The sequence below is a fragment of the Drosophila virilis genome, chromosome X (assembly GCF_030788295.1).
Source record: "Drosophila virilis strain 15010-1051.87 chromosome X, Dvir_AGI_RSII-ME, whole genome shotgun sequence".
NCBI lineage: Eukaryota > Metazoa > Arthropoda > Insecta > Diptera > Drosophilidae > Drosophila > Drosophila virilis.
The window spans coordinates 18,089,288-18,114,396 of record NC_091543.1 but is presented as its reverse complement, the minus strand read 5'-3'; the positions used below and the strand labels follow the sequence as shown (position 1 = coordinate 18,114,396).

Sequence of the window (25,109 nt, the reverse complement as noted above, 5' to 3'; positions counted from 1 at the left end):
CTCAGCGCAGCAACACAAAGGCGTAATCAGAAGGACTCCAAAGCAGCAAACCACAAGAATTATGCATCCGAAATTTTGTTTTTGATTTTTTCCTTTCTGACTTTTTTTCAAACGCTGAAAGCTTTAAGGCATTGTTTTTTGTGTGTTTGAGGCATAATTGAACAAAGACTCAAAGGATATGACAAACAGTAGCAGGCAACAAAAAGCGCAAATTTAAACATGGTACTAAAACTAAATAATTAGAAATTTAACGAGAAATTCAGGAGTGTAAGTAAGGCCCGCCAAAGATTTAATACCCTTCCAAACATTTGCCCTATATGTGAGAATGCTGAGCTTGACTTACTGTTTGATAGATCTGTCCTATGGCATTAATATGATATAGTGATCCATTGTAATTATGTTTTTCAAGTAAATAAGGATCAAAATGGAACTATTAAATTCCGAGTTTGGTCAAGTTATCTTAATATAATTTGGCTCGCCAAAGACTTAATACCCTTGCAGTTCCAAACTTTTCATAATGCCTAAGGCACTGTCCGTATCTAAGAAGCACAGAACAAATAGTAAATGCCGAGCATGGTTAAGATATTTTCGTAAATAAAAAAGCTTATTATACGGAAGCTATATGATATAGTGGTCCGATCTAAATAAGGTAAAGCATAAATGTAGAAAACATAATAAAACTTATAAATGCCAAGTTTGGTCAAGATAACTTAAATAACAAAAAAGTATTTGAAACAAGAACATACTTTTCCAGCGATAGCTGCTATAGCAGCTATATGTTATAGTGGTCCGATCTAGCCAGTTCTGATATATGTATTGCTTGCAACCGAAAGAGGCACTTGACGACAGCTTTAAAACTGAGAGACTAGTTCGCATAGAAACAGACAGACGGACAAACGGACAAATCCATATCGACTTGGCTGTTGATACTGATCAAAAATATATATACTTTATTGGGTCGGAGATGTATCCTTCCATGCGTCTAACATTTTATAACAAAACAAGAAAACCCTCAAGGGTATTAGAACAAACTTCAGCAGCTAAGCCAATCGATTGCACATCTGTAAGCATACCAGCCGGGCCTGGCTTTAACATAGTATGGGCATAAAAGAATCGTACGAATTAAGTGTAAATCGCTGATAGTACGATATGTGGCATATGTACAAATAAGTACAAACTACGAGTATATTATATGCCGCAGCCCAGCTGGCGTTGGGCCTTGGGGCAGCACTGTGGCGCTGGCCCGTCGGGGCCCTTGGGTCAAAGGGTTGAGCACCGTGGCGCAACCTTTTTGTCCCGTTGGCTCTGCACATAATCAGAAACGCAATCGCGTCATGAACTGACACAAAATCTAACGCACGGCACGGTCATTGAGCTTAGGTGCAGGTTTAGGTTTTCCAGGGTCCAGGCCCAGGTTCGAGGCGATTTTCCAAATCGAATTTGTGTCACTTTTTTTTTTTAATATTTTTTGTATAAAAAAAAAAACATGAACAGCAACAAAAAAAGGTAACACAAACAATGCCAGCAACGGTAAAATCTTGTGCATTGACCTTTTTCCAAGCGAATGCCGGCCGGGTTAACTGACAGTAATCTTCGGGGCAGGAGCGCGTGTGTCGCGTGTGTGTGTATGTGTGTGTGTGTGTATGTGAGTGCTGAGATATGCTACGGCATATTCAACCATTTAAGCCAGGCTAGGCGCCTGACCTGGCTTAATTCTTAACTAGTTATGGGCCTAGGGCCTTAAGTAAACAATTAGATGGCGTAATATTGAAGGTAAAGCTCAGATAAATGAAGCGCTATAAAGTGAGGTTGCCAATGTTCTGGGCAGGTTAAGATTGTCGGCGCATAAATAGGAAACCATATAGATATATATAAGTCTATATGTGTGTATATATAGACGCACTTTGATACATTTGCGCGCAGCACGCTACATGGAATCCAAACGCCAAACGGCATAAAATGTCAAGGACGTTAAAATTTACGTTTTGAGGTTGCCACGCTTCGTTTGGCACTTGGATGGTAACAACAACAATAACAACAACAACAACCGGAACAGCAACAACAATAGCAGTGGCAACAACAATAGCAAGAACAACACACAAGCTCTTATGGCTGGCATCTCTAAGCAAAACCCTTTGCGACATCCAATTCCACAAATACTTTTACAACCATTGCAACCCAGCTGAGCCACACGTGGTCACTAAGAGGGCGTGTCTGTGTGTTGTGTGTGTGAGCAGCGTACGGCTAATAGCGCGTATGAGTAATATTCCATGTGGTCATGCCTTGGGCACCTTGCAGCAATCCTAACGAGTGCAACACGCACACACACACACACACACATACACATACAGTCAAATTTATTTATTTGCCTCCACCTGTCGCCTGCAATTGTTGCGGTTCGAGCCACAGTCACTGCACACAAACAATCAACCGCAACAACATACGTATGCACACTCTCACACACACACACACACACATATATATATATATATATATATATATCTATTTATACGCAACTCTCTTTAACATAATAGTACATAAATACAGCAGAGTGCATCTGCAAAATTTACCTAAATCAATTGACCCACTAAACAACTAAAGGCATTAAATGATTTAAGATCCCTCGCGCGGCATGTTTCAAGCTTGTTTTAAAAACAATTTAATGTTGTCCGTCCTGCTTGGCAGTTTTTAAACTACACTCTTCATGAAACTGAAATTGCCTGCCCACGCTTGCTCAAAGTACTTGAGCTCTTGCAACACATTTGCGTTGCCCCCAGCAACTATTTGGTTCAATTGAAATGTTTGAACATTTATTTATTTATTGGACCACCAGCCTAAGCTTTGCATAATATCAACAAATTTGGTTTTTATGATATATTTGTTTTTATTTAAAGACAATTTCATATTAAAAAGAAATTTTAAATAACCAAGATTTCAGTTTAAATTCAAAAGACTCAAGAGCTCCTAAACTTTGGCAAAAGGGAGTTTTTACTAACGCATTACTGTGTAATAGATATTTGCTGAAATTTTTTATTCAATAATTCATTTAATTTTATGCATTAATAATTGGATTCGAAAACATAGGTTATTTCATTAGGAACTTCACGAAGCTTTTGGATAAGTTTTGCTTTCTGAACACCCTGAACACCTTGATAATGGGTAAAAAAGGGAAAAATGTATTTATGCAAATGTATGTAAGAGGCAGAGGCCAGCATCTCCGACCTCATTAAGCATATACATATTCTTGAACAGCATCAAAGCCAGCCAAGTGGACCTAGCCATGTCCGTCGATCTCAGAACCTATATGAGCTAGAGACTTAAAAATGTGGAATGTAGGTCCTCTCAGTGCCCGAGCAGTACGAGTTTGTTACCGTTAATCGTTTTCAGCCAACCGACAAAAATTGTTTCTTTCTTTCACTATCTTGTAGGTTTCTATCAAGTATGTTTCGTAAGTATTATAGCTATCAATTCGTAATTTAAACTACATTTGGCGCAGGTAGAAGAGGGTTCAGGATATCCCTAAGTCGGGCTCTCCCGCCTAGAGCGCTTTTGTTTAACATAAAAAGCACATTTTAAAGGTTCATAAAAATATACAAAATAAGTATAAAAAAAGGACTAATTAAAAAAACTGCCCGTGTAAGCAACTGAATGGTATTAGACTCCACAAAGTGCAATTCACAAAGAGCCCTGGCTTCTGGTAAACATTACGAGTATTTGCCAGCAAAGGCTGCTCTGCTGTAGGTCCTCGAGTGACAGATCTGCTTAATTATTGAGCTAAGCACTTGAAACATAAAGCTATTGAATAGGTTGTGTGGCATATGACCCGCCCCCCTCCCCCACCCACACCGTGAATAACTAGTGTCTGAGCCGTGTCCTTGTATAATTGGGAGTATATATCGCGAGCTGCGGCTAAGTAAATTCATGCATAATTAATCGGATTGGCACACAGAGCAGTGTGCCTTTATGCAGCACAGCTCGATCGGGCGTGTAGGCTGTGGGTTTCCATTGGCAGGCTCCTTTTCAATCTCCTTTCCTCTGCCTCTGCATTTTCATTGCCGTGCCCTCACATGCATATTTAATATGAGCACATGACTCAAAAGCCCGCAATTAACTTGCCATGAAGGGGCCACTCACTCGCTTATTTCCACACAATTAAGACGATGGCGATGACGGTGCCGATGTCGATGACGATGATGAGGATGAGGGCACGGACGAGGACGAGGACGAGGACGAATACGAAGAGAACGATGAGGACACAGTTGGGCATGTGGACATGTCTGTGGCTATAGATGTGACGAGGGCAGCGTTGATTCAGAGATTGTTCCCCAATGAATAAACAGGAGCTTAACTTTACTTTCCGCACGCACGAAATGCAAATTGTACACCAAAATAAAGGCGAGTGACATGGCGTGGCGTGGCGCGGCGCGACGTGGCGTGGCGTGGCGCACACAGCGTATGCGTAACAGTAACTAAAAAGCATACGCATATTGCGTATACGCCTTGAATTATTAAAATACTGTTCTACCCTTTTGATACCCTATAACCATTAAATGAAAAGAGAAATGCAAAATGGCAACAAGCTATGGACTCTAGAAATAACATTTGGTTTTTTTTTATTTTGAAAATTTGAAATCTCCTCAGTTCTTCACAGATCAATTTTAACATTTTGCTAGCACTTATTTTGGAGTATTTATTTCGCAGTGGTGAAACGCGAAAACGTATTGAATAAAATTCCAACTAACGAAGCTAAGCACAGGGTATACGCACAACGACTACTAAATTCTTGCACAATATATATTATTTTTTCGCTGACAGAAGCCGCAGAATTCCACTGCAATTTTAAAAAGAAAAACCGGAACTGCTTAAAATCGGCATATAAAGAAATTGTGTGGATACTTTTTATCCATATCCCTTAATCAATAGCTATGAAAGTTTTTCATGTTTGGCATTTTTTCAATTTTTTCACTTCATAAATTGAAAGATTTACTAACCCCTTTAACGATATTTCTGTTTAAGCTTCGTTAGCACACATTTTTTAAAGAGCATGTTAGCTTCGGTGTCTTAAATGGTTGAATTCATTTTGTTGGCTACAATTTCTTTGGGTTTTTCGCATTTTTCTCACTTTTCTTGCTGTTTTTCCTGTTTTTTTTTTTTATTTTAACTTCTTAGCGCATCTCACTTTTACCTGCTTCTTATGATTATTACTCGCTGTAAATTATATTTATATTGTTGGAGCGTGTGCAAAAGGCAGCCGCAGTCTGAAGAAGCGAGAACCCAAGGTTCCAGCACCAAGTTGCGACCGTAACATGGCGACAGCATAAACTGTGCTGATTATGTGGTGCCAAGTGGCCAAAAGCTGGCGCGTCCCAATTGCAGGTGGCGCGCAGATAGAGTGCGCGTAATAGACAACCGAGAAGAGCCCCCCATTGGGGCCTCGACTGTGTTAAAGCCAAAGTCAAAGCCAAAGCTGTGGCTAAAGCCGAAACCCTGAGGCAATAGCCAGCAATAGCTGTGCGGCATCTTGTTGCCTTTCGTTCTGTGTTTTTGAGTCTGAATTTGTGTTTGTGTATTTGTGTATGTATTTGAATTTGTATTTGTATTTGTGAGCACCGCACGCGGTGTCTTTCTTCTTGTCTTTCAAATTTGTTGAGTATTCATTACGGTTTAAAGTTTAATGAATTCTCGCGCCCCGGCATGCCGCATGTCGGACTTCATGTGGCCCATCATGCAGTCAGCTTGGAATACGGACACGAGGACATGGGGACGGAGAGACGGAAACGAACGAACTCTGACTGCAACCGCCTTGGGGGCACTTTCCGGTTAGTCATTCATGTTGTTGTGCGTACAATTTTGTTTGATATCAAATGGTTGCTATTTTTAATTAAATTATCTGGGGCAAGCGAGCGGACTCGGACTGCCACTCGCATATTCTGGACCAGGAATTCTGCACAACCCAACAACAGCTCGACCAAAAACTAAGAAGGAACGCTCAAGTGCCTCAGTGCCATGTGAAAGCATATTTATTTCAGCTTCATGCCAGCCAGCCAGCCAGACAGCCAGCCTCTAATTAACAGCAAATATATATACACGAAAATAGAATAAAAATAAAATAAAATAAAACAAAAAAAAAAAAAAGCAGTTAAGATAATACAAAATGGAGAGCACACAGAAAATGCACACAAACAAAAACTCTGGAACGTGCCAAAATTGTAATGGCAAATGCCTTGCACAGGCCAAAAGTACTTTCTAAAACTACAAGTATTTATAATGTTTACTTGCCTTATGTACATCAATGTGTCATGTGTCAGTCCATATAAGGCGCAACTTGGCCTGAAACTGACTCGTGCGGCTCTAACAACTGGGCTTAATGTTGTTAGTCAAAGTGTGTGTTAAGAATAATTCATACATATTTTTCTCTCAGTCATACCTCCACGCATACTGAATTATACTTTTCAGGACTAACTTATGCTTACCCGGCATTAAGCCGAACCAAACCTGATATGTCCTAAAAAAAAGTCTAACCTAAATTCTAACATGTTATAATTAAAAGTCATAAGCTTTGGAGGAAAAGAAAAGTCTTAAAGTAAAAAAAATGTTGCCTACACAACCTTGGCAAATTTCTAACCATGTTTGGTAGCTGCCGATTTTGGGTAGGCCTGCATTTTGTATAAAAATATTTACGGCTCGCAATATTTTTAGTAATACGGGCTAATTTCAGTGACAAATTGAATTCTTCTCAGTATCAAATTGAGTTCTTTCAAGAATTGCTAATTCAGAGCTTCCGCCGAACCGAGTCAAAGCTAAGGGATGGGTTACGGTGCGATCTGTTAACCGAACAACTGAGCATTTTTTTTTTTTAAATTTGCAGCCCTGGAAAGCGCACTCTGTTCATCTTAAACATCTTCACCTACACGTACGTATATTCACACGCGCCCTACTTAAACCTTCTGTACTACTCACAATCTCTATTCTAGTCGATTATCCAATTCTACTTGCAGCCTTGGATAGGCCTCTACTACTCACAATTTCATATATGTTGCGCTCTCTCTTCTTTTCACCCATCTTCCACGCATCGACTTCTAACCCTGGAATACGCTTTCTCTTCTACCCACACTCTTCACTTATTCGTACTTATACTCACACTCGCTCTACTTATATATTTTCTACTACCCACACTCTCAACTATTATCCATTCCCTTATAAATATCTATCTCACACTTGATTTCCTACAATTACTTATAAATACTTCCACTCCTACAGTTATATCTACTAATAATGATACTACTCCTACTCATCCATTTATACATAATTCAACCCGATACTCAGAATCTCGCTGCCTCTACTCATCTACTTCTACTTATAAATACTTGCATATACTCGTACGCCTATTTTTACTTATGCTCATATCCCTGCACATTCTCGCGCACTTGCTCGTTTAAGTCTTACTCTAATGCCTTGTCGTACTCCTACGTTCAGCTCTGCGCCCACTCACACTCGAATACCCCTACGTCTACTGGCATTCTTTTCGGTATCATCTGTGCGCATAAAAACGTAGCATTTATTAAAAATCAAGTGACTGCCTCGAATTAGGCCCCAGCTATGACGCAAAAGCGGAAGCACAACCAGAAGCCAAAAACCTAAGCAAAGAATGCGCCGTTATTGCTTTCAGCTGCCCGAAAGTTTTAGGCACCGTTATGGCAGCACACATTTAGCCACACACACACGCACACACACACACACACGCACACTCAGACACATACGCGCACATAAAGCACGCTAGAATGGACGCCACTTAAAGGCGAAAATTGAAGATTGACTAACCTTAAATCCCAACTTTGAAGTCGAGACATTGCGACTAAGCGGATAGAGAGTTTCTTAACCAATGTATTGGAGCTGAGCCCAGGAGTAAGCTCTAAGCACAAATATGATATTACAAATCACTTGAGTTGGCGACTTTGATCTACTGCAAACGTCTCTCGCAGCAGGTTTCATCCGACTTGCATTTGACTTTGAGTTTCAGCAAAAATACTTTAAGTGAAATGTGACTTAAAACTGAAGCATGCAACTATGCCTAGATTATATATCCATATAAACACATATACATTCTTGAGTTGGCCTGGAGCTAAAGCGTTGACAAATTGGATGTACCCTTTGTCTTTCGAAAGGGCATCATAATAATAGCCGTAAAATGTCAACGTGTCAAAATCTGCCAGCAGCTTCCTTCCGTTACTTCGTAAACGGAACACAAAAAATATTTTAACGCACACACACAGCCGCACACACACACATCGCACACATCACACATTCAAGGAGGCAAAAGGCTCGAATCTGCGAAAATGCGTAGCAAAACATGAAAATTGCACAGCCGATCGAATAAAAAGTGTAAGAGTGTGTTGTATTGAGAGTGATAGACTAGAAAATACCTCGTAAAGTGTATTAATTAAACATAACATAGTTAGAACGGAGCACAATTACGACTCGTTGTAGCATATGTATATCCTACACATCACACAGCAGACAGGCAGGCGGAAATGTCGTATACCTTATATAGTATTGACCCGCACACATTGCCTTGAACTTGTCCCACAAATATACCCTTTATTGAAAAAAAAAAAGGAAACGGAAATGCTGCAAGTACAGAGCGAGTGCATGCGTATATCTGTATGCGTATGTGTGAGTGGGTGTGAACGAGCATCCTAAATAAACAATTTAACAACTTGAAAATTCCATTTATTAACCTTTTTTCCGCATAATAAAATTCGAAACCTTTCTACACACATATCCCTCATACACGCACCGAAAAGAAGAATTGCACAACGTAGTGACGAGAAAAAATAATGTGGCACAAAACAGCAGAAGAGCAACAGAGCAGCAACAACAACATTAACAATACCAACAACAAGAGCAGCAGCAACAACAACAATTTGCTGGAGTGGATTAATAACAAAGTCAACAAGGATAACACGCCTTAATTATGTATGTACAGGCGTTAGTGCGCACTGTGAGGGATGTGGGGGCAGTGGGGGCGGCAGGGTTGCGGGCGGGGGAGGGGGCAGGTGGATAAAATGCTGGATGCGGCAAAAGGCAGAACCAACCCATCAGGAGCAGGCATTTTGAGGACGAGCGGGTTAATACATGAAAAGGAAGAGGCGGTGCAGGTGTTTGCGGCTGAATGACGTAAATAGTAGTCAAACACAGCGGCAGCAGCAGAAACAGCAACAAACAAACAAACAAACACACAGACAGACAAACCTACAAACTGACAGACAAACAGACAAACAAAACAGTCAACCAGCCAACTAACAAATGCGGGTCCTGGCCCAGCAGCCGCGCTCGGAGAGATCCTGTGGCACGTTGCCGTCTTTGCCACATTGATGAGCAGCAGCCCGAGTGGTGTGTCTCGATGTGTTCGTGTGTGTGTGAGAAAAGCAAATACTTGTTAGCGAATACGGGCCCAAGCGTCGCTGCGAATGCGGCAGCCGCTTTTCGTATTTTCATAAATTAATTTCATTTGTGATTTGGCCTGCCAAAGCACTGTCAATATGTTGTTATCATTGCTACTTCTTCTGCGTCTTCGTCTTGGTCTTCTTCTTATTTTATTTTATTTTTTTTTTTTTGTTTCTTTATTTTCCTTATTTATTTCATTGTTTTAATTGGCAGGCGTATTTCAGGCTTAACAGCAGTTGGAACCCTCGACAACCGTTTCTCCCGTTTTTAGCCTCACTTTGCATAAATTTAATTAAGACTTTAAACTGATTAAAAATAACTTTGGACAGTTCCACATTTTTGATCCAACAATTCAATTCATTGCTTTTTTTTTTTATTATTCACTTTAATAGGGGACTCGGGAAGGTTTGCTCTGAAAAGCCCAACTATTCAATTTTTGTAGAATTTTCTTTTGCAACAAAAATACCTTTTATAATTTTAAATGAAATTAATTAATATTGTTTTAATATTATTTTTAAAATTATATAATAATTTGTTTTTTTTTCATATATTAATATCATATTATAAAATATCAACCCAACTTATAAAAACCTTGTTCTAATTCGAAACTAGAATATATAAACAATAATTATAATTAAATAAATACATTCATACAAACCATTAACAAAAACATCAAAAAGTTTTACTATAATTCGCAAGCTGTTCTAACATAACTCCATTCGCTGCACATATATGTCTGTGGCACGCACTGAACTAATTGCAGGATTGATAATGCCAATAGACACATGCTAAACTTGAATTGTTGGCAGCTTAGCAGGCAGTTAGGAATGAAATTTATATAATTTACATAAATTAGCACTCAGCTGGGGGCCAAGTGCTGTAAATTATTAAATGAGGAAATACTTCTGTCCGGGTTGAGATGTACAATAAGAATTTAATTATACCAGACAAAGCTGCGCTCAGCCAAGTACAAGTGGCATAAAACAGAAAGGCACACAACACACACAAATACATGCACACATGGCCAAATGGTATATGTGTGTGTGTGTGTACATAAATATGCAGATTGTTCAGAATTTAAATTAAAGTTTCAGCTGTTGAAACTACACGCGGATTTTGTTTTCCCAGTGCTGCAATTAAAATTCTTAATCGCATCCATTAGCCCCAGACGAAGAGCAAAAAATAGACGGACTGTCAGACAGACGGTCAATGGAATAGTAGGACAGTCGGACAGTGGGAGTGTCGGACAGTCCGACAGTGAAGCAGACCGTCATATTTGAGTGCATGCTCTCGGCTTCAAGTTGGGGAACTTTGCACTCAGCCGCTGGATCAACAATTAGAGCCCATTAAAATTGTATCATATGAAATTGAAGCGTTAATGAAAATGTGTTGACATGAATTTTCGTGTACACCTGTCTCCACAGCAACAGCGAGAGAGTGGAAGGGAGATAGAGACAACTGGCGAGAAAGAGAAACGACCGAATAAATGCAATTAAAAAGCGTTCAGCGTATGAAATTACGAGCATAAAACATTTTCATCTCAATTTGCTTAATCATTAAAAAATATATATAAAGCATATATGTGGTATATATATATGTCTTAAAGTATAAGCTTGCCTGCAGAATACTTAATATGAAAGATGTTCCCAGTTGCAATTATACCAAAAGTCGCACTAACGAGGATTTTGCATACTTTCCAGAGCAATTCAATTAATTTCTGCCTTTTGCCTATGAAAACTCTACGAAATTTGTATCATAAAATATATATATATATATATATTAATATATATTCGAGAAATTCCACCTGCATGTATGGAAAAATATATAATATAGGATATATATACGACAAATCAATTGAGACGCAAAATCAAAGCTTCCTCGGTGGAAAATGCGAATCAAATATTTTTTGTGGGCAGCTTTTGTCCGATTGGCCTCAAACTTATATTCAAAGCTCTTCAAAAGAACATAATGAATATCTGTTTCATCGATTTTAGAATTAACATTTGCGACTGTGGTAAATTGTCAGTAAGCGGTTCCATGTTATTTATTGTTTACCACCCGTTCGGCTTTAAAATCATTTTCAAATGCGCCCTTCGAGGATGATAAATGCGGGCAAGACCGGGTAATACCAGCTAGTTAAATATATCTACTTAATAAATACATATTTAATATACTTAATAAACTTTCATTAAATTTCAAGAATCATGTTTTAATCAGAAATATTTGAGTAAACAAGTAAGAAGTTCTAGTCGGGAGCTCCCGACTAGAGGATACCCTGAAACCTCTTCTTCCAACATCAAATGCACATATATATACCATTTTACAAGCTATATGTCAACTTTGGTGACTCTAGCTCTTATTATTTACCAAAATTGCCCAAAAAACAGGATATCGATATCGATTTTTATCGATTACTTAATAACGGAGTAAGTTATCGATATTAGAAACAAACTCGATCTGCGCAGGCACTAGGAGGTTCTGAGATCCTTGCATTCAAACATACGGACAGACGGACAGGCGGACGAACGGACAGACGGACATGGCTAGATCGACTCGGCTATTGATGCTGATCAAGAATATATATACTTTATGGGGTCGGAGATGCTTCCTTTTGCCTGTTACATACATTTGGATTTTGAACAAATACAATATACCCTTATACCCATTTTTAATGGGTTCTAGGTATAAAAATAGACATTTTTTGAGTTGCTTCACAAAAAATTGAGAAAAAAATATATAAACAAATGGGACGAATTGTAGTGCCATGATAATTTAATTTAATTTATATTCCCATTGATAATTAAGGAATATGTGCATATTTTTGAAAGCATTTCAAGAGCGGCAGAGCTGGCCGGATGGCCAAATAAAATAGGCCCAACGCGTTGTTACTGTTACAGGACTTTTTTTTTATTCTGAGCTCTTAGCTTTTTTAATTTTAATATTTCTACCTAAAACACGAATAAACACTCGTTCGTTCTGTCAATCAATAATAAAAAAATAAAAATAAAATTTAAAAACGAAAACTAGACTTTAATTGAAGTTATTTTGTTATAAATAAAATATAAAATAAATACAAAATAATCCAAATAAAGTAGACTTTAAACAAGGTTATTTTTATTGTAACAAAAATGTAAAGTTCAAATATATATAATTGTATATATATATATATATAAAAAAAATTAAATATAAATTAAAAAAAAAATAATAATAATAAGCTGCTCTTTAATTTTATTTCATAACTTATTTTGTGGCAACAATTAAGTTAATTTACATTTAAAAACAGCAAAAAAAACAAAATAGCCATAATTAAAGAATTGAAATTGCGAATGACAGCAAAAAATTAATTGATTTTATTATCAAGCCATAATTATTTTATAATATTCAAATGTTGAACTTCGCATTTGCAAGTTTGCCCAATAAAAAAAGGTACGTTTTATTATTGTTATAATTATGATATGCACTATTAAATAAATGCACTTTATAAAATATATATACAAGGAAGTTGCTTCGTATTATTCCTACATTCTTGTTCTTGTATATACCTATATATTATATATGTATATGCATATATCAATTTGGAATCTGAACTTTATTGTCAGGCGCAGCATTTGGAGCTAATTTGGCCTAATCGTGTAATTGAAGATCCAAAGCCTCGAGATTAAAATACTCACCATTTAGACAGAGCTTCAGTTGAGCTGTAATTTGTAATTTAATTTTGTTATTGTTTCTTTTTGCTTTTTTTTGCTTTGGCACTTGGCAAAGTTTTTGGCCAAAAGAAATTAAGCGAGCTGCGAGCTGGTTTCGGGCTGCCGTTTTAAATACTTTCGAAAGTCATTAGAGGCTGACCGGGGGTAAGCCGAAACGCATTTCAGTTTCAATTAATTCGATCTATGGAAAATGCCTTTGAAGTGCTTGTCGAAGTGCCGACAGTGCGAATAAAAAAAAAAAACGAACGAAGTTAATCGAAAATTAATGCAATCATAAAAGCAACTCAACAAAATGTCACAGCTGAAACCGCACACACAAACACAGCCAAACACACACACACACACACACAAAAAAACACTAAATAAGAAGAAAACACGGAAAAATGTTTACAAATTAGCTACAATCCTCACCAGAATGTTTGCCCAGGCTGTTCTATCGGCAGGGAAATTCGCTTGCTTGGCCCGCTTCACTAACTGCAATTAACGGTACAATAATTCACGCAAAAAAAAAATAAATAATAGTATGCACAAAAGGAAATTTTGGTGGATTGGCCAGATCTTTTTGGCCGCTAAAATTGATGTTAACGCGACGCAGCGCCCAAGGAGCTCGCCTCTCCGATTCCGGCTGTGAAACGGACTATGGACAACGGCAACGGCAACCGCACGTGGCACAAACTACGCTGACTTAACTGGCTGCGATTCAAATAGCTGAATTGATGCGACTTGTCGACCGCTTCATGCGAGACCACGACCTCGACTGAGCGGCGGCAACACACGAGCACACGTCGCAACGTGGCAGCCACGGCAGAACGTCAACAGCAACGGCAACAGCGACCACACAGCGACCACGGACAACAAATGGGACAGATGAGTAGCGACTCGTTGGCTGCACTGCTTCGACTGAAACTGAATTTCTAACTGAGCAGCAGCATCAGCATCCAGCAGCAGCAGCCACGTGCAGCAGCCAGCCGAGCTCCGAGTTCGAGTTGCCCCCTGCTTCCTGCTTTCTGCTCTGCCCACCACATGCCGCAGAGTCCTTTGCACGAACAATAACAGACGCATGCTTCGGCTCGCCTAACAGCTGTTACGCGCACTGTTAGCTAACAGCAGCCGGAATGTTACGAAATGTAAACAAATAAAACGCATAGCTTACGTCGCTGTCGACGACGGCGTCGGCGTCGACATCGCTGCTATCGCTCCAACGCTTTCTTTCCGTTCCTTCTCTGCCAATAGTTGTTTCATTTCATGCTGCGGCTGCCACGTGCAGCTCCAGCGGCTCAATGGGTAGCTGGCCTAGTCTGGCGGCTTCAATACCAGATAAACTTGGCTATACCCTGGATTGTGTGCAGCAAATATTGCGGCTTTCCATTGCACATCCAATGCATAATGCATGCCACTTTCCAAAAAGTTTCAGACAAGAGAAAACTTTTCTAAAAGCGTGTACTATATGCATAATCTATATGATCTTACTCTTTAATAGAGGCACACGTGGCCTCTATATACTCTAAATGCTCTAGACTATGATCAATGCTTAAATAGGGTTAGGCTTACGTCAAGCTTAAATATATAAGAGCTGGACTTCATTTATATGCCACGCCGTTCTCATCTTCATTTTGTCTATTCTTATAAGCAATAGTTTGGAATAATTAATGACTATTAAGATTTTGATTTTTTTTTCATTGTAATCAAATAATTTTATAAGAGAGTTTTCTTTTTTCACAGGAAAAACTCTGCATTTTTATGCTTACTCCATTTTCATTTAATTTTATTAAATGAGACTTTTAAAAAAAAATAGTAATTTTTAACTAAAATTTGAATTATAGCTCTGTTAAATTCTTTATATGAGGGTTTTTCAAAATAAAATATGTAAATAAATAATTTGTAATTAGAAATATTATTATTATTCTGTTAAATTCCAAAGCCCAGACAGCTTAACGCATTTAACATTATCATTAAAAACGTACTAATTTTTATTCAAATTCGCCACTTCATTACTTTGCTAATAAAAACTAACTTAATTTCAAATATCAGGCTTTTTGTGAACATTTTGCAACACTGGCGCAACAGTAGTGTTGGCACTGGCAAAGAAAAATTAAAAATATGTTTTCAAAACTTTCTTTCCATAATTAAATGCTTAACAGTTGGCAGCTCCTAATTGAACTGCTCGCGACGTGGAGCTGGACAAGGCCTGATTGGGTGGCTGGGAGCTGGTTTGTTATCGATGGCTTTTCGCGAAACGTGAACGTGCGCGGAGCTCATTAAAGACGGCTAATACCCTGTTTGAAAGAGAACAATTTTGTATATATGTAGTTGGCGAACTCATGACACATAAAAGCCCGCGACAGATTAAGTTTACTTTTTTCTTTTATTTTTTCAATATTCACATAACAGCATGCTCATTTTTCTTGCTAATAAAGCAAGACTCACTTCTGATGATAATCTGATAAAGATTGAAATTTTATGCTCGTTACTTTGATCTCTCCCCATTAAACCTTTAACAGAGCATCTGGGCATTGAGTGCCAGCAACTGCAGCGCGATTTGTTCCCTTTTTTAATTAACTTAATGAGCAATTAAGCGATATTTAGAGAACCCGGGAAGCCAAAGCAAATCCATTGACAATGGCCACTGCCACTACGAAACGTGACAAGCTGAATCGCTGGCAGGACTTTTATATTGTTGGTGTGGGAGCCAAACAAAAGAAAAAGGCGTAGAAACTTAAAAACTAGCCTCAAAGGAGTTATCAGATTACAAGAAACGTAAAGTGCTCAGAACTATTCAGAGAACCCTACGAAATTGAAACCAACTTCAGCAAAATGTATATTTTTTACTTCCTTAAAACTTAAAATAAAGAAATTAAATCTAAAAAATAAAAAAAAAAAATGTTACGGCCTTACTTCACTTAAATAACTGGTTCGTGTCCATACTAAAGCAGCATTATGTTAGTTAGCAGCATGCTGCATGTAAACACTTAACATTTGCTTTCTTTTCGTCAGGTTTCGTTAAATGTGGAACGTATTTTCCGCTAGTTCAGTTTACAACCATTGAGTCAGCCATAAAAAGTTATGCCTTTCTAAATGCTGCCATAAAAATGTTGTCCCAAAAAGCTCAGCCGGAAAAGGCATAAAATAGGTTCTAGGCTTGGCTTAAGCCAAGTTACAACCACCAGTACAAAAAGTCTGCATAGCTTTAAGCTGTGCGAATCCACAGCTGTATGTGCTTTAGTTTATTGACCCCATTGGCAGAAGCTTTTGGCGTGCCTTAACCCCAAATCATTTCCAATAGATGGAATCAAAAGTGTTCCAATTCCTTTGACACAGTTTTCTGTCCACTTGACGACTTTGCAAGTCACAACTGGAACGCAAATGCTTGGCTAGATAACACCCTGTATTTTAAATAAATTAAACCACAACTTCTTTCAACCTTGAAGTCCATATATATTATTAAAAAAAAATAAGCAAGTCCACTCTTGTCATATATATATATTTTAATTTATATAACTGCATACATACACAAATTCAAAAGTGAATATGAACTCACCTAAAGAATCACATGAAGACGTAGACTTATTTAATTGCCGGTAGGAGGGACGCCGAAATACAAATATAATTAACCCTGAAATAATTAAAGGAGGAATAAGCAAAATAATAGAATAATTATAATAGGAGTGGAAAAGCTACCTTGTTTTTATTTACAGCGAAGAATATTTCTTCTTCGTTTGATAAAAAAGAGCATAGATGCAAATACATACATACGTATGATTGTATATATATATGTGTATATATACATGCATACATATAGTATATATATACATATGTACATATACACATATATACATACATACATATAAACATATAAACATATAAACATATAAACATATAAACATATAAACATATAAACATATAAACATATAAACATATAAACATATAAACATATAAACATATAAACATATAAACATATAAACATATAAACATATAAACATATAAACATATAAACATATAAACATATAAACATATAAACATATAAACATATAAACATATAAAAATATAAATATATAAATATAAAAATAAAACATATAAACATATAAACATATAAACATATAAACATATAAACATAAAACATATAAACATATAAACATATAAACATATAAACATATAAACATAAACATATAAACATATAAACATATAAACATATAAACATATAAACATATAACATATAACATATAAACATATAAACATATAACATATAAACATATAAACATATAAACATATAAACATATAAACATATAAACATATAAACATATAAACATATACATATAAACATATATACATATATACATACACAAATATATATATATATATATATATATATATATATATATATATATATATGCACACACACATGCACATACACATATTTATATATGCGCACATACCAATTTGCCAACACACACACACGCCCACTCAAATAAGGTTTTTAAGATTGCCAACACACTTTTTAATGTAACACTTCACTTACTAGCAGAGCATGAAGACCTTCACTTGAATTAATGAGAATCGCAGAGAAGGGCAACATTAAATAAATAAGTTATTTTCAAATTTGCAGCGCAAATGAATGCAAGCGTGTTATGCACATCTGTCTATACATACATGCAGTCAATCAAATACACATATATGTATACATACAAACATACATATCTCTACATATAAAACTATTTGTCCTGACTGAATAACTGACTGAGCGACTGACTGATTCATTGACTGACTGAGTGAGTGATTAATTGCCTGATGGCCAGTCTGATTGACTGGCTAACTGACTGACAGGTGAACTAACTGACTGACGAACTGACTGAATGAGTGACTGACTGATTAACTGACAAACTGACAAGCCGATTGAGTGACTTATTGATTGATTGACTGACTGACTGATGCAGTGACTGACTAACGAACTGATTGATGGACTGTCAGATTGACTGGCTAACTGACTGACAGGTGAACTGACTGACTAACTGATTGAGTGACTGACTGATTGACTGACTAGCTGACTGACTGACTGATTGGTGATCAACACACAGCCCAAACTCTATGAACTAAAAAGCAGTAACCTTTTATATTGGAGGAAATTCTACCTATGAGGAAATTCTACCAGCAATTATGGAAAGATCGTTTAATTTTGTTGTTTATCATTAGATTAGATTCAAAATCATTTTCAAATATCTGTAGGAATTTTGACATTCTATCCGCCCTCTTCGATAATAGATGCGTGTAAAAGTTTGGATGTTTTGAATTTACGCTAGTTCGCAAAGATCTTTAAAAAACAAATCTATTTCATAAATGTCTCACGGCAAAAGGTTGTCAAAGGTTTTAATTGCAAAAATTTAAGTTTCTCCCGATCTGGCCAAAATATACTTTCAAAGCTCCGCATAAAAACTAGTTTCTACGTTATCCAGCAGTTTTGGATATTTCATTTATTTGCAACTTTGGAAATTTGATGAAATATTGACAATTTTTTTCCGCGTTTTACACTTTTCACGAAGTCCACCCTTTTTGGATAAAAAATGCAATTCAAACTTTGAATGAACCAAAATATATTTTAAAGCTTCAAGGTTTCAAAATTTTCAAAGCAAAGAACTTGGACCCGGAAACACCAGCTAGCTTTATATATAATTCACAGATTGAAAAATCAGATAGAGTATTTGATTGATTGATTGTCTGCTCGGCGGGAATACGAGTTAAGGGCCTTCATTTAAAAAAACGGGCGTTTGTTAATAGATAAAAAGACGAATATATTAAATATGCGTTGGCCAATATAATAATTACTTAAGTGAATAATTTCGAATAGCTTAACATAATAAAAACGAGTAGCTTCATTTACACCATGAATCAAAAGGGCCTTCAACGAATATTCAAATAGATACATAGGTATATCTGTTTTTTTTTCCAATTTTGAATATGTTTGCATACATTAAAGGGAAAAGCTTGCATGACTAGACGAACATTTTCATAGCTTAATTGTGTGACTAAAGGTTTAAATAATGTTGAGTGCATTACGAGTGTATTCGTTAAAGCAAATGTCAAATTTCAATGAAAGAGGCCAAAGATTCAAACAGCGAGAAAGTTGCAAAATGTTTTCACGAGCAACAATAAAAACCGAATTATTTATTAGCTGAAAGAGCAACAAATGCAACAACAACAAAAGCGACACACACAACATTGCATTTAGGCGTGTTTGTTAATTAGGCAGATGCACACATATGTTTATACATAAATAATTCGAAATCTAAATCGGCTTTTGGCCTTTTTTTTGACCATGTTTTTCGTATTTGCATTTATTTCTTTCACTTTGGCCCTTTTGTTAAATGCGCTTTGACTTTAAATGCCCGACGGAAATTTGCATAATTAAATTGTTTAATGTGGTTTGCCAATTTAGCACATTAAAGATTCAAATGGGAATTAACCAATCAACCAACGCAGCCCAGCTGTCACATACCCTATAATCAGCTTGTCTGCTTTGCTGCCGCTAAGCAGCTTAGTTTCGTTTTATTTCTCGCGCTCTCAATTCATCTTTTCCGGTGCTGCCAGATGTTGTTTCAATTGCAACGCGTGGCAGCACTGCAATTCTTTTTAATTGCCAGACACTTAAGAGGCAGATAAAGTGCCTGGTAAACTATAAGCTAGTTTTTGTGCAAATGAATGTCACTGGCAGAGAGAAGCATCTCCTAACCCATAAACTATATATATTCCTGATTAGCATCATTAACCGATTCGTTCTAGCTATACGAGCTAGAGACTTGTACATAGGTTGTCCTAATAAAAAATAATAAAAAACATATCAATCATCTTTCATTTTATAGCTTACCCTTAACTCCCCAAGCTCGAGCAGCAATTGGTGTTGGTAGAAGAAGGTTTAGGGTATCTCCTAGTCGGGCATACCCGTCTAGAGCGTCTTGTTGAATATATAATCTACCAAAAACCAACTCTTCCCCTGCTATCAAATGTGTCCCCATAGTAAACATAATATCTTTCTACCCATGCAAAGGGTATCTGCTAGTGTCATACCATCAGGTAGATCATTTTTACAAGCTGTAAGTTGTGCGAATATTAAACTGGTTCACCGCTGGCTCAACATATCTATACATATATATTTTTTGCACAGCTCTTGGCAATGACTGGGCAGATCATCTGATCCGCAGCCACTTGTCGTTGCTGGCACTGAAGACAGAAGTTAATGGCTTTGGATATGGTTGACTGCCGGCGACCACAATACAATGACTGTTGATCTGAGCTTGTGGCATGGTGTCGCATACGGGCTTATCGGCTGGCGAAGCAAGCGGGCGCGCGGCGTGATAAATTGCGGCGCTGATTGGAGGCAAATTAAGAGCCGTGGGATTAAGTGCGACAAATATTACGACATTAGACGACTTCGGGGCACGCTGGGCTGTCTGACAGCTGGACTTTCGAACATGAATATGCATTCCAGCCACGTCGTAATGCGCGCAACTCACATTTGGTTATCGCATATGTTTAAATGTGGAAATTTCAAACATTTTCAAATTTAATCTGAATCGCATTGTAACTATTTTTTGACCTTCCGGCGATTTAAATATTTCTTTGTGTTTGTTTTTACTCTGCCATTTCTTTCATTTTATAAATATTTAAATTCTGTTTCATCACATAGTCTCATATATTTTAAGTTAATTCGTATATAAATAATATTTATATTATGCCTGAATTTCTGTTGCCCGAAAGTTTTCAAAATGTCACAAAAGAAATAAAACGAAAAAATGTTAAGTCATGTGAAAGTATGCTAGAAAACAATATGTATAAAAGAAACTATGTCATTTGCAAAATAAATATGTGAGTCAAGTGCTCGACTTACTGATACCCCGTAAGCGGCAGATAAATTATAAACATTTTATATTTATATAAACATTTAAATATATATTTATTTATATGTAAATATTAATACATTTATATAGGTATATTTTATTTTTATGAAACAATTTTAGATAAATATACCTTCTTTGAAATAAACAAATTTTAATTATTTATATTTTTTTCTATATATATTTTTTTTTCACGAACGATTTTAAGGAGTTTGGATATTTTATATTATATTCAGTATAAACGTCTGCGGTTAAAATAATACATAATCCATATATAAGCCTGCGATTTAAGCCCACCTAAATCTTGTCTACCGAGAGAACAGTTGCATAGATATCGTTAACTAATAATTATTATTTTCATACCCTGAACCCATTGAAAATGGGTTAAAATGCTATTATGAAATTGTGCAAATGTATATAACAGGCAGATAAAAGCATCTCCGGCCCCATAATGTATATATATTCTTGATCAGCATCAATAGCCGAGTCGATCTAACTATGTCCGTCTGTCTGTCCGTCCTAAAGTTTGTTTCGGATAATCGATTACTTACTCCGTTTACAAGCAAAGTAAATAATAAGAACTAGACTCACCAAACATGATATGTTGCTTTTAGAATATTATATATATATCAAGAATCCTTCATTTTATACCTCTCGTCACCTCCCCGCTACCACCGCAAGGCTATAAATCAAGTTAGTAACTCAACTTACATTGTCCACAAATTTAAGCCACAATTTTAATGCAATTGACTTTTTAAAAATACACAAAAATTGTATGGTACAAAACGATATACTGTAGAAAATTTCATTGACATCGGTTAAGAAAAACCCAAAATCGAATTCTATCAACAGCATTACAATTGCGATTGTTTTCTGTTATTTTAATTCATTTTATTCTCAATAGTACTCAATTTTTGGTGTGGCTTTTGAGTAGAGTCGCCAGCGAGTAATGCGGTCAGTTGAGAGTTCGTACCCTGCCAAAGAAACTTTTTTTAAAATTTATCTTTATTACTTAAAACGAGCGCATAGCGCGAACTGCATTTGGTATTGGAATAAGAGGGTTCAGAGTATTTCTTATCGGGGGCTCCCGACTAGAACCTCTTACTTGTTTTTATCTGAAGACACAAAAATTTACGTTTTATACGTTTAAATTTGAATTTCAAGTATATTTAAAATGAAGGCAACAAATGAATTTGATATTTTGAACATAGCATAAATATATATATATTTGAGATCTATGTGTCATCTAGAATCGCACGTGCTATTATATTTGTACATAAGTGCCTTAATTAAGATATTTTTCTATGAATATTTAAAGAAACGAGAAGCAATTTTGTATAGATGACATACAGACATTTTTTTACAAATTTTATTAATTCGTAAAATATCACACAGTAATCTTTAAAGATGTTCGGCATATCCGGAACTTCTCAAGATTTGTTTTTTTTTTTTTCAAACTTATTTTTCTGTAACAACAAACAATTCAGTTGTTTGTTATCTACGCAATGTGACTGCTCTGTTGTTTAATTTCAACAATTAAATGCATATTGAAAAGAAAACTAAAGCAAAAATAAAGCATGTGCAAATCCGTATATTATATAACGCTTTAAATTAAAACACAAATTTCTCAATTCCGTACAACAAGAGCTACGAAACATCCAAAATAATATTTATAGCCAGTGGGCATCTATATAGTCTGATGGCTCGGCGAATTTTGATTAACAATATTTTACCATTACATATATTTGTAAGAGACCGTTTTATTAACCAAGCCAAAATAAAAAGCCCAAAACGAAGTAATCAGAGTTCTTTAGGTTGTTAACTCTCTTATTAACAATATTGGTTTTATTTAAAAAAAAAAAAAAAACAATTCTTTGGGTTGGTTTTGAACCAAATATTTTGACAAAATGCTGAACCAAAAATAACATTTCTCTGTTGACGAGCATTGAAATTGGGTTGGAATAAACCTGGCTGTGAATTCTGTACATTCTTGGAAAGATAAATAACACTTTTCAAAGAGTTTAAATTTGATGTTGGGGTTGTGACGCGGCTTCAGATTAAATGCTGCCTGTTGAATCCATATATGAACATTATTATTAAGTAGTCAACAAATTGAACAATATTTAATCATATATATATGACGATATATACAAATTTTCAACCCTTTGTTCTTAACATGCATATATGCACCATCTGATAGCTAGCCATAAATAAATAAATTGGGATTTCACTAAGAGGGAGGTGTGTCATCGCCCGAGCAAAGCTCGAATGTGGAATATGCGCATATATAAACATACTTACATATATGCCAGCAGTTGCTAGTATATGATATATATGTGTGTGTGCGTGTGTGTATGCAGATTATAAATGTTACAAATTTCGATAGCAAGTGGCTAGGATTATAATTTCTGACCTATACGCATTAATGCAGACATTAATAATTTATAGCTCGGCTTTTTGAGATCGTGAACTTGTTTTTGGGTTCACTGCAGCGCCGCTGACGTTGGCGTTGGCGTTGTTGTTTACGTTAACGTGTTTTTGTTGTTGTGGCTGCTTGGCATCATTTCTCTTTGGATAGCGCTTTTCTTGGCTGCTTGGGTCTGGATGGCGTATAAATAGCGGCCAGCGAGCATAGCATCAATATTAGTAACTGATTAAGCTTCCAGGCTTAACTTCGTCTAACAAGAGCTAAAGCTAAACCCAAGCAGAACCGACAACAAAATGAAGGTAAGATTTGGACAAAAATAAACCGAAACGGAGCCTCTTAACCATGAAGGAACTTTGACATTTGTCCAGGTGTTTGTTTGCCTGATTGTCTGCGTAAGCCTCGCCCAGGCTGGCTTCATCGGTGGTGGATACTCCGGCGGTGGCTACTCTGGCGGTGGCTACTCCGGCGGTGGCGGTGGCCACTCTGGCGGTGCACCCACCATTGTCAAGGTGATCCACGAGGAAGGTCATGGACATGGCGGCGGCGGCGGCGGCTTCGATCATGGACATGGACACGGCGGCGGCGGTGAGGTCAAGATTGTCAAAGTGATTCATGAGGAGGCACATGGACATGGTCACGGTGGCTTCGATCATGGACACGGACACGGCGGACATGGCGCCGAAGTCAAGGTCATTAAGGTCATCCAAGATGCTGGTTTCAGTCACGGTCACGATCACGGTCACGATCACGGACACGGTCACAGTCACGGCGGCGATGTGAAAATTGTCAAAGTAATTCACGAGGAAGGCGGCGCCATTGACCACGGCCATGGTGGACACTTTGCCGCTGACCATGGCCACCACGTCGAGGACGTGAAAGTCGTCAGCGTCATCAGCGAAGGCGGCTACGGCGGCGGCGCTGGCGGCGCTGGCTGGTCTGCCGGCGGTGGCGGCGGCGCTGGCTGGTCTGCCGGCGGTGGCAGCGGCTGGGACTAAGCGGACCAATGCCCAACAATGGCTCAACACAGACTCCCATCTTCCCATACACCGCCATGTGATATGCCAGGCACTCGACTCATTTGTTTCTGTTGTCCGAGTTGAGCAACGGCATTAGCCTTGTAGATGTTGTTACTATATCTTTAAGACATCTTTTTTTTTTCGTGTTAAATAGTTTATAAATTGTACAAAACGTGTTCAACTATGTTGGAAACCAAAAATAAAAAATATTAAAAAAAAATTTTGTTTAACAAAATCATTTTCTTTGCGTGCTGCCCAGCGGGTGTCCCCGGGCCATAGGTACATATATACCAAAAAGTTCAGGGTCTTGTGCCCAATTTTCAATGCAGCTCTCCTAATTATGGTCATAGGAATAATTGTGCATGGCAATACTGTGATCTATCATTAGTCAAGCATCAATTCAATCATTAGCTTCTCATGTTGTGTGGAAAGATCAAAACAATGCTACGATCAATATGTGCGCGAAGAAATTTCTTAATCCAAATTAAACAGACATATATCTAGCTGTACAAATGATAATGATATACAAAACAATGATGTAGGTCGGGTGCTTAAATAAGACCCATTACAAGTTTGCCATGCAGTGAAAGGCGTCGTCGCATAACCCACAAATGGACCAAGATAATTT

At 37.1% G+C, this 25,109-nt stretch overlaps 2 protein-coding genes across 7 annotated transcripts in view; one reads left to right on the top strand and one right to left on the bottom strand.

The window, feature by feature from the left end:
- Window positions 1–14,104, bottom strand: part of nAChRalpha7 (nicotinic Acetylcholine Receptor alpha7) — a 140,972-nt gene extending 126,868 nt beyond the window's left edge. Inside the window, exons 1-3 of one of the 6 annotated variants that reach the window (XM_070211282.1) lie at window positions 13,840–14,104; window positions 13,566–13,624; window positions 13,119–13,348 (exon numbers count right to left, since the gene is read on the bottom strand). The gene's annotated coding sequence lies outside the window, so the exon portion shown is untranslated. Of the gene's footprint in view, window positions 1–13,118; window positions 13,359–13,565 lie in introns of those variants that run through there. The other 5 variants (XM_070211279.1, XM_070211280.1, XM_070211283.1 and 2 more) reach the window with 5 other exon arrangements.
- Window positions 14,105–23,687: 9,583 nt separating this feature from the next.
- LOC138911782 (uncharacterized) lies at window positions 23,688–24,716 on the top strand. Its single transcript, XM_070211236.1, has 2 exons — window positions 23,688–23,764; window positions 23,834–24,716. The coding sequence occupies exons 1-2, from the start codon at window positions 23,759–23,761 to the stop codon at window positions 24,458–24,460; spliced, it is 633 nt and encodes a 210-aa protein (XP_070067337.1). The 5' UTR covers window positions 23,688–23,758; the 3' UTR covers window positions 24,461–24,716.
- Window positions 24,717–25,109: the final 393 nt, after the last annotated feature.